Here is a 10,737-nt window from a genome sequence, read left to right on the forward strand (position 1 = left end):
TTAAAGTTTGCCATGGGGCTTGTGTACTCACCAGAGAGAAAGAAAGAGAGGGAGGGAAAATGAGAAAGCAAGCCACCAGGTCTGGGACTCAAACCACAGTCAGCTGGTGGGAGTCCAGCCCCTTAACCACCATGCTACCTGCTGGCCCCTAGGTTTTTTAATGTTTCTTTTTAACTCTTTCATGAGTGTGAGAGACATAGACAGAAAGAGAAGACCACAGCAGGGTCTCACATCTTGATTTCCTCCACCCGGGCTCTGCACAGCCTTCCCAGCCAGGATCACAGGTATACGCCCAGATTTACAGGTAGAGCAGAGAGCCAAACCCACGACCCTTCATGTGGACCCAGCATTGCCTGAGCAGCGCATTACTGCACCACCGAGCGGGCCTTCTCTGTGGCTCCTGACAAATCCCACAATCTCTGAAGTTTGCGCCATGCAGGCACCGAGAGGTAGCTTTCTGTGGTAGGTTGGCTCTGAAGGAGGGAAAGGACCACGGTGACCACATTCACCTGGTTCCTTCTCCCAGATCCCCTAGCAGAAGGGAGATTAGGAGGAAGGGTGAATGTATCAGCACGCAGTCAGTGCGTAGGAACTGCTGCTTCCCTCCCTCCCTCTCTTGGTTCTCACAGAGAACAGTGCTTTTGCTGGCTTTTGGGGTGGAAGAACGTGCCTGGGCTGTCTTGGCAAAGCCCCGTCATCCCATTGCCGATTCCCAGCGCCGCCATCTCCTTTGCTGCCAAAAGTGGGATAATAATAATGCTCTGTCTCTTTTATCCTGGATTAGGGCTTGGTCATCGAGCGCCTGGGACGGAGACCTCTCCTTATTGGTGGCTTTGGGCTGATGGCCTTCTTCTTTGGGATCCTTACCATCACGCTGACGCTGCAGGTGAGAGGATGTTTCTGTCACACCTTGATGGAGGGTCAACATGGAGCTGGTTTCTGACTTTGTCACTTTGGGGCCCATCGCTTGAGAGGGCTTCGTAGTATCTGTGGACAGCTTTCCCAACGGCTCCCCGATTGGGAATCTCGGCTCTAGGGCTGCTGGGAACCCTCAGGGAAGAGGGTTTGGTGGCGGGTCCTTAAACTGAGAAGTGACAGACCTGACCTTTGATCCTCAGTGCCTCAGTGAACTGTGTCACCTTAGGCAGTGTGTGCCTCCTCAAGCCTCAGTTTACCCATCTACGGGATAGATAACCCCAAGGTGCCCCTTTCAGCTCTCGTGTTCCACAATAAGGTGCCAGGCACTGCGTGTTGGGCACTTCCTCAGTCATCACACCATTGCAAGGTGGTTACAGCTGGGCTCCGGCACCACCGCTGTGTTTGAACCCTGGCTTTTCTGTGTGCTCAGCACAACGCTTCAGGCAAATCACTAGTGCTTTCTACACTCTCAGTACCCCTTCTCTAAAACGGGGTCCCTAAATCTAGGAGTGTCGTGAGGGTTAAGTGAGAAAGTGCACTTAAAGCACTTGGGACAATGGGCTGATGTATGTTTGAGGGAAGAAACAGCCACGTATTCCCATAAAAAATTAGAATGTTTTTCCTTTTATGGAGATGAGGAAACTGAGGCATAAACAGAAATGATGAAGCTGCCGAAGCTGACACAGCTAGAAGATGACAGAGCTCAGATCAGACCCCCCGCATCTTGGAGTTTCAAACCACATGTATTCCCCCCCTCCCCCGCACTGCTCAGGGTAGCCCACACATAAGATGACAGAGCTCAGATCAGACCCCCGCATCTTGGAGTTTCAAACCACACGTATTTCCCCCCTCCTCCCCCGCACTGCTCAGGGTAGCCCACACAAACTGAGCACTCATGTGGTGTCGCAACCCCATCTCAGCACAACCAGAAGCATGAGACATGGTTGCAGCAATCAATTAATCTTCTAGTTTTTCAAAAATAAATTCCAAAACTAAAAATGGTGCCTGTTAATCACCTGCCAAGTGTCTCAGTGTTCCAAATGTTCCTAGACGAGAGGAGACGTCGGCGTGGTGGCATCTGGTGGACAATGGGCTGTCCTCCAGAGAGAGGGGTTCTGGGGACCACTGGCCAGGAGGAGTGGAAGCGTCTCCCTCTGGGCAATGTGCTGGCAGAGATGGCTCCTTCCCAATGGCTGGCCCAAGGTAGTCCTGAGCAGGGGTGGCTTGCAGGCCCCTTGGACCTCAGGTTGTGGAGAAGCCAGCTGGGCACTGTCTTTCTGCTTCTCTGTGGGATGTTTGAAAGGGCTGCCGGGAACACAGGGAGCCCATCCAAGCCTGGCTTCACCAGTGCTTAGAGCTCCCCTGTGCAACCCACCCTTGTCCCCTCAGTGCACTATCTCCTGCCCCCTCATCGCTCCCCACGGTGGCCAGCTGCCTCCTCTCCTGGGGCCTACTTTGCTCAATTGGATTCTCTTTGCTTTCTGAACTCAGGAAGCCTTGGATACTCTTGAATATTTTTTCCTTCAGGAAACTGTCCCTGACCCCCAAATCTGTGTCCTCGTAGACTCTAGGGGGGCTCCCTGTGAGATCACTCACCACGCAGCATTGACATTCACTGTTGACTTCTCTCTCTCTCTCTCTCTCTCCTCTCTCTCTCCAGTGACTAGAGGAGGGTCCTGCATGCATTTCCACTTCCCAGCCCAGTGCACCACACACAGGTGGAGTTCAGACCCCTCAGCTGAATGAAGAGTGAGGACCTCAGTGCACAAGTGAGCCACACAGTGTAGCAGTGTCTGCAAAGCTCCTCCCAACCCCTAGATCCTCCCAGAGCAAGAGCCGATGAACTCTGACACAGAGTAGGAAAGGAGGAAGGCGTTCCTCATTCCTCTGTTTCCCCTCTGTACTCCTTGCCTTCCACTCTGAACTGTCTGCCACTTGCTCTGGCACCAAACTCTTCCATGATTCTGTGCCCTTGTCCATGTTGAACCCTCTCATAGAATCTCTTTCCCCCCCCTCCCCTCCCCTTCCCTCCTCTTTCCTCCCCTTCCCTTCCCTTCTCTTTCTTTTCCTTTCCCATTGAGCTGACACCAGCTTAGCCTTCCAAGGTGAGCCTGGGCTCTTCCCTTCCCTCTGCCTCCCGCGATGACATCGGATGCCCCTCCTGAGGCAGCCCTGGCACTTACACACACTCCCTGTGTCTCAGAAACTGGCAGGATCACATTCTATTAATCAACCGCCCCACCTGCAGAGGAGGAGCCAACATCCTTCCACACCCACCATCAAGCCATTCCATTCCTACGACTCGTATTCCGTGACGTGAATTATCTCATGCTTTTCAGGATGGCAAAAGTATAAATACAGTGGTTTATCGGGGTTGGGCAGTGGCGCAGTGGTAGCACAATACTTTACAGCATCTAACACAATGTGGACCCACGTGGAAAGTTCCCTGGTTCGCATCCGGGGGCCTCCCTGAACATGCCAGGTGTGCCCTTGCCCAGGATGCAGGACCGGCTGAGCTGGGGGGTGGCTTGCTATTGAAGACCCTGTGTGGAGGGTCAGTCTCTCTCTCTCTCTCTTTCTCTCCTTTCTCAGAGGAAATTTGAAAATAACTTAATTCAGTGTTTTATATTATAATAGTAATAACTAAGAAAAATGTTTTAAAATGTGCTGATGCCTATAAAATCGTCTCATATTGCCTGCTTCAGGCAATATGAGTTATTCATTATTCCTACTTCCAGTATGCTGGGACTGTGTGAGACTCTGTGGGCATCGTCATATCTGTAAAATATGCACATGGGAAGACGGGTTATCACTACTGCCATGTTACAGAGACTGAAAATGGGGCTCAGGACATAATCGACCTGTCCACAGTCATGCAGGAGGATTGAGGGGCAGCTGCAGTAGGAACCCATGTCCTCTGGATGCCCCCACCTCCTCACTTGCCCATGTCGCTGTTCTCTTTCAGGACCACGCTCCCTGGATCCCTTACTTGAGTATCGTGGGCATCCTGGCCATCATCGCCTCTTTCTGCAGTGGGCCAGGTAAGGGCCGTGCCCTCCTTCCTCACCTCCACTTCTGGGGTCTCACGGCACCACCAGATCAGGAGGCCCCTCTTGTAACAGAGGGGAGGTCCAGGGTGCAGAAAGAAGCAAAGCCTGACAGAAACAAGGTATCCCTCTCTTCCCTCTGACTCCATTAAAATGCAGTTCACTGCCTTCATTCTACCCCACGGATAGTAGTAATGTGCTCACCCCAAGATAATAGCAGTGGATAACAACATACAACAGTAACAACTAACCCTCATAAGGACTGTGAGCCAGGACCGGTTTGTTATGAATCAAAGATAACCAAGTTACAACCATGCCCACAATGAAGGTTTAGTGTGTGTTTTAGTCCATTGTGTTGCCAATGACAGAAACACCCGAGTCTGGGAGATTTATGACAATAGAGGTTTACTTGGTTCACATTTAGATGACCCAGGTGCAGGGGCTGCTCTGCTGAGGATCTTCCCGTAGAAACAAAGGGTCACATGACAAGACAGAGCAAGAGCAGAGCATGTCTGCATTCACGTCTCTGCCCTGGTTTCAGTCCTTCTCCTTTGAAACTCAACAGTGTGCAGGTATTGAGGGATCCCATCTGATCACCTTTAAAAGGCTCCACCTCTCAATCTCATAGATGAATTGGGTTCCCATTCTCTTAATACCTTCACAATGGCTCGCTGAATTTTAGCACATGCATTTTGGGAAAATGCAGTCAAACCATAGCAGTATGGAAGCTAATGGTAATGTTAATTGATCACTTATTATATACCATACTTGGCTAAGAACTCCACATGTGTTGACTCGTTTAAGACTCGTGGCAGTTCTAGAGTAGGCACAGAAGGAAGATGACTTGCACAGAGTGAGCAGGTGATGGAGATGTCTGACTAGTGGACCCAAGCCCCTACCCATCACTTGCATAAGTATGGAGTCTGGAGAATTCTGAGCCTCACTTTACTCAGGATTCCATTCTGGCCCCGGCCCTGCTATTTCCTAGCCATGGGTCAAGGGAAAGACCTTTCCTGTTCTTGGGCCTCAGTTTCTCCATCTGTAAAATGTCAAGGGTGGAATGAGACTGAGGATCTGGCTAGTCCCTGGCCTCCTGTGTGTGTCCAACAGGGGCCTCCATTAGAGACCAAGGTGGGGCTGAGAAGGTGTGTCTAGGTCAGGATCTCACATGGCCATATGCTCTCTACAAGAAGATGTCTATAGCTATTCTTTGTTTTGGTTTCTGTGTTGATGAAAGCAACACTAAGTTTCTATCAGAACAAATAGAACTGAACTTGTTCTGTTGCCTCACTGGTTTCCATGAACCATCCTATTTCAGGCACTATCGTATTTGTGATTGGTGAAAGGCATTTGTCCCCACCCGAGACATCAGGGTTATGATAAGATGGTAGAGTGGGCAGGTCCACAGTGCACACAAATGTGCACACATGACCACACCATGCTGAGGCCATGGTAGGAAGGCTGGAGGAAGACGAAGGCACCTCTCAGGCACAGCTAGGACTACTGGGTCTTCAGAAAAGTCATGACACAATTTTGCATAGAAAAATATATCATGACTTTCCACTGACTCAATAGCAGGACAACGAGCAAGGGGCGCACATCACAGTCACAGTGGATTCAGGGAGTCGGTGTGTTTAGTCTGCAACACCAGTTCATGGGCAGCGTACATCTCAGTGCCCCAGAGGTGGCCAGCCCGGGGCCTGCACTAGCATGGGGACACTAGTGAGCAGGCCCAGGGAGAGGCAATCTCTCTCTCAAGAAGCTTATAGGTTGGTGTGGACATCCCATCTGAGAGGTCACCTGCTCAGTGATGCTTCTCTTGACCACCTAATCTAAAATCAGCACACACACACACACACACACACACACATTATTTCATCATCCTCTTTACTTCCTTCACAGCATTGTTCGTTGGCTCTATTTCTTGCATTCTTGGTCATTTAATGCAAGATGAGAATGCTTTTTCTATAAAGGGCCAGGCCATAAATATTTTCACTTTACATGCCATGCAGTCTCTGTCGCAATTACTCTGTGATGTTAGAGCCACACTAGCCAATGCATGAAAGGATGATGCAACAATGTTCCAATAAATCTTTATTTATAAAGCAGGCAGTAGACGAGATCTGGCCCATGGGTTGCAGTCTGCTGATGCTTGGTTCAATGTGTACTCACCCCACTGCAAAGTAAGCTCCACAAAAGGAACTCGTTTGTGGTTCACGGTCTTATGCTGAGAATCAAAATTGTGCAAGGACAAAAATGGGTCTCCTTTGAAACCCACCAGTGTGTAGGTGTTGGGGGATCCCATCTGATCACCTTTAAAAGGCTCCACCTGTCAATCTCATAGATGAATTGGGTTCCCATTCTCTTAATACCTTCATGATGGCTCACTGAATTTTAACACATGCATTGCCCCATAAAACATTCGTTCAAGAGCCAATGAAATAATTGATTAAAAAGCCAGAAAGGGAAAATGTGTGCTTTTGTGAGCACAGAGTATAACTCTGCTGACCTGGCGACAGAGTTTTTCAAAGTGAAACCTTGGTGGCTGAGGGAGAGAGAAAGGGAAATAAAGGCTCCCAGAATCTCTACAGCTCTTGGAAGAGGCCACAGAAGTTTAATGTATCAGTAAAAATGTGGAGGTGGCATTCGCCAATTGCGTGAAGTAAAGGGATTAGATAAAATGATACCAAAATACTTTATTCTTAGAACTTTACTAGCAATAAGTTTAATTCCATTCAAGTCAGTTTCTCAAACGTTTACCAAGCACCTGCTCTATGACAAGCTGGGAGGCTGGCAGAAGAGGAGGAGGCAGAAGAGAGATAAAGTAGAACCTGATTTTTAAAGCCTTTATGTCAACATTGAAGAGTGTGTGTTTTTATCACGTGCATTCATTCTTTAATCCATTCAACAAACACATGGTGTGCGACTGACTCAGCAGCCCCTTAATTGCCAAACCAGATACAGTCTTGTCATTCCTACCCCAAACTTACTAATTTGAAAAGCCACCGACCAAGACCAATCACCCTTACTAACGTGCTCTTGAGCAATGTGCCTTGACTGTTTGTTGTGTCATCTAAGTTCTGAGTCCTTTACCAGTAATGTATTGATCAGCATAATGCTCTCTGGCTAACAAATACACCACCAAGTGACAATGACTGAGCACAATAGACATCTGTTTCTCACCTGGTGTCCCAGGTAGATGGGAGATACATACCCAGGCTCCTTCTGTATTATGGCTCCACCTGTCCCTGGGGTCTCATTGCCTTCTGCATCCAATAGGCAGGAGGAAGAAAGACTGGAAAGAGCTTCTCAAGGTCTTTGACCCAGGGAAACACCATCTCTTGCACTCAGATTCCAAAGGTGAGAATAAGTCACATGGCTAGATCTGGGTGCAGAGTCTGTGCCTTAAGCACCAATTTGCCCCAATTGCCCAGCGCTGACCTCAACTCTACAAGGATTTATGAGTATTCCAATGAACAAGGGGCCAGAGCAGGCATGGTCACAGCTAAAGATCTAAAACTGTGGAGAAGGGAGGTGCTGGAACCCACAGGACATTCCAAAAGTGATTGATTGGTTAAACCCGGAGATGATGACTTAGGTCTCCCCAGTCCCCACCCTACTCTTTGCCCAGTTTTTGCCATACTTATTCAGTTTAACCTCATAAAGGCATTCAGGCATTAACTTTATTCATTTATTTACTTATTTATTTATTTATATATAGAGAGAGATTTTTGCTATAAGGCACGAGTGCTCACTGGAAAGACAAAAAGCAAGAAATCGCTTCCCAAGGGGGATGGCCATGACACAATCTCTTTTCCTCCATTCTCCTCTCGGGATCTTAGGCACACACACACGGCCAGTGTGTTTTAAGCTGACGGGTCTGGGATTCGACCAAGTTGATTACACGGGAGTCCATCAACGTAACCATTACACCCTCTGATGGTCCCCAGACTTTAACTTTCTTAAGCATCAGCTTCACTGTAGATATAGTGCAGGTGGCCTTGCAAATGTAACCCTAGTGTGCATGACAACCTTGCAAATCAGGATTAACCACTTCCAGTAAACTACAGTTCAAAGAAGTACCAGGCTCCCTAACGTGAAATAGTAAATGTTGGAGCTAGGATTTGCACCCAGATCTTTACAAATCTGTGATCTTCTTATTCTACTTTAAAGCATAAGAATTTATAACTATGCACTGCTCTGAGCTCTCCACGGCAGTCACACTTGTCCCCAGCCCAGTTTCTGATAACTAACATTCGTTGAGCACTTACCTTAGCCAGGACTGTTGTAAGTGCTTAGTTCTCACAAAAATACTGTGTGAATATGACAGAGTCAGATTATCAAATTAAAATTACAAAAACCCAAGCTCTTACCCAGAATCAGACTTTATTGCAGATCATAACAAGAACCAGGTGACGTCTGAACCTTGAAGACCCTTCTCCAGTTCTTCCTTGCCATATTAGGGTAGACTCCATTCCAGATTTAACACATGGGGACTCTAGAAAAGACAAGCAGGCCATCACTTACATAAAGGAGGCTGTTTTATTCATGTCAGACGCTGACAATTACGTAGCTGACACTGACATTTTCCACTGGGCCATCCCTATAGTTACACGTTCCAGTTTAAGCAGACCAGGAATAGCCCACTAAAAGCATTGTGTAAGGACTCTCTCTTATCTTTCTGCTAGTCAACGCCATCATGAGGTTGGATTAGCAGATTTACTTGGAGAGTGGATTAGAGAGTGGCAGGGGGCCTTTCTCCACGTCCTAGGGGACAGAAGATAGGTTACAGACCAGTTGCTAAATCCTTCCTTCCGAAGTGAATCTTATTTCTATTTTATAAAAGAAAAAGAAAAAAAAAAAAGTTCAGACTAAGTAATTTTTCTTAAGCTGCACTGCCAAGATGGAAATGTTGGGTTTGAAACTTCACTATCTTTTTCAAGGACCTGTGATCTTAGCTCATTAATGCACCTGGTCAGTGCTCATTAGCTATAAGGCAAACATTAAGTGGCATTAGACTCAATTAACTAGCAAGGTTAAAAAACATTCAGAAAAGGAAAAAGTCTATGCAGAGAATTTAAGATAAGAGGAGGAAGATCATTTTTTTAAGAAGTATTTATTTAATTTTATATATTGTTATTGGGGCTGGCAGGTTGGGGGTAGTTAAGGATGCTGGACTCCCACATGGCTGACCGTGGTTGGAGTCCCAAGAGACTTGCTTTCTCACTTTCTCTCTCTCTCTTGCTCTGTTCCTCTGTGGCCAAATTAAAATAAATAAGTAAAGTTAAATAAAATCATTCTTTAAATTTTTTAAAATTTATTGTTACTATTATTGAATTGACCAGAGAGAGAGGGAGAGTGAGAAAGCAAGCCACCAGGTCCAGGACTCAACCATGGCCAGCCACATGCAAGTACAGTACCTTAACCACCTCGCCACCTGCTGGCCTGAAGCTTCTGTTTTTACCTCCCCAGGATGGGGTTACTCCTGGACATCATAATCAGTCCTATTTGTGTCTACCTGGGAAGATATCGTGCCATGTGCATCTAGTTGTCAGAGCTCCTTGGCTACAGGTGAATTAAAAGCATTTTGATTTTCATGGTTTCCAGTCATCCCTGCCTCAGAAAGCAGAACCTTTGTCTCTTAAACTCACAAATACCTACCTACATCACCACACCTTGTGTTAGAGGGAAGGCCGTGTGGACACAGGCAGAGTTTCACAATGAACTGAGGCAGAAGAGAACAAGGCGATGGCTCAGAGATCACTCGACAATTGAGGACACATGCCAGGGGCCAGAATGGATTAGAATGAATGCATCCCAAGTTTGGAAAAGACCATAAAGGTTTTCTAGTCCAGTTGTTTGTTCTAAACTTAAGTCTTACTTATGGTTTACCTGCCAGGCATTCCTCCAGTCATGGTTTGATTGCTTCTACTGATAGGAAACTCACTGCCTCACAAAACAGGCAAGTCTATAGTCCGTAGATCAGATCTAACCTGAAAGCCTAATTTATTTTCTACTTGACCTTTTACAGACAACATTTGCTTATTCATGCTATAGTCCCCCGGCTCTGACATTTGGAAGAAGGGAGAGTGAGCTTGCTGATGAGGTGGGGGAGGAAGATTTCCAGGTAGCTGGAGCAGCCAATGAAACTGCCAGAGTGAGCAGAAGTTCATGTCGGAAGAACAACAAATAAACCACTAAGGCCAGAGCAATGGAGCACGATCATCGCCAGGGAAGCTTTCAAAAGTCCTGAGGCCCAGGCCACACTAAAGGCCGATTTAGTCATCGTCTCTGGGGCCTGGTATTTTCTAACACTGCGTGGTTCCAGTGTGCAGCCACATTTGACAGCCACTGGACCGGAGTAGTGTTTCAAGCCTGGCTGAATATATGACAATCAGTTGGTGGCTTAAAAAACGACCGCTAATATGGATATCTGGGCCTCAACTTATGACAGCTGAGTTAGAGACCCCGATGGCTCCCGGCAAGAACTGTTGTGGAGGAGCGCGGGTGGGGACGCGGAGGAGCAGGGACATAACTAGGAGCGGAGCTCAGGACGTCTTGGGGTTGCTCTAGGGTTTGCTCTTTCATCCTGAACCCTGCAGGAGTCTGTTGGAGGATCTCTCAGCGTGAACTTCATGGGGAGGATCTACAGTGGGAAGAGTGGAGCTGGGAGGTGCTGGGAGGGATGAGAGGGAACAAACCAAAGACAGAGACATCAGCCAGGGCCCTGGGGGACCCAGCTGAGGGTGGAGTGGGGCAATGCCATTCCTGC

The 10,737-nt window shown here is 47.6% G+C and overlaps 1 protein-coding gene across 1 annotated transcript in view; it reads left to right on the plus strand.

The window, feature by feature from the left end:
• SLC2A9 (solute carrier family 2 member 9) overlaps window positions 1–10,737 on the plus strand; it is a 273,661-nt gene that overhangs the window by 216,534 nt on the left and 46,390 nt on the right. Inside the window, exons 9-10 of the mRNA XM_014581981.2 lie at window positions 785–886; window positions 3,884–3,959. Coding sequence (XP_014437467.1) covers window positions 785–886; window positions 3,884–3,959 — 178 coding nt within the window. The remainder of the gene's footprint in view (window positions 1–784; window positions 887–3,883; window positions 3,960–10,737) is intronic.

The sequence above is a fragment of the Tupaia chinensis genome, unplaced genomic scaffold (assembly GCF_000334495.1).
Source record: "Tupaia chinensis unplaced genomic scaffold, TupChi_1.0 Scaffold141490_1, whole genome shotgun sequence".
NCBI classification, from domain to species: domain Eukaryota; kingdom Metazoa; phylum Chordata; class Mammalia; order Scandentia; family Tupaiidae; genus Tupaia; species Tupaia belangeri.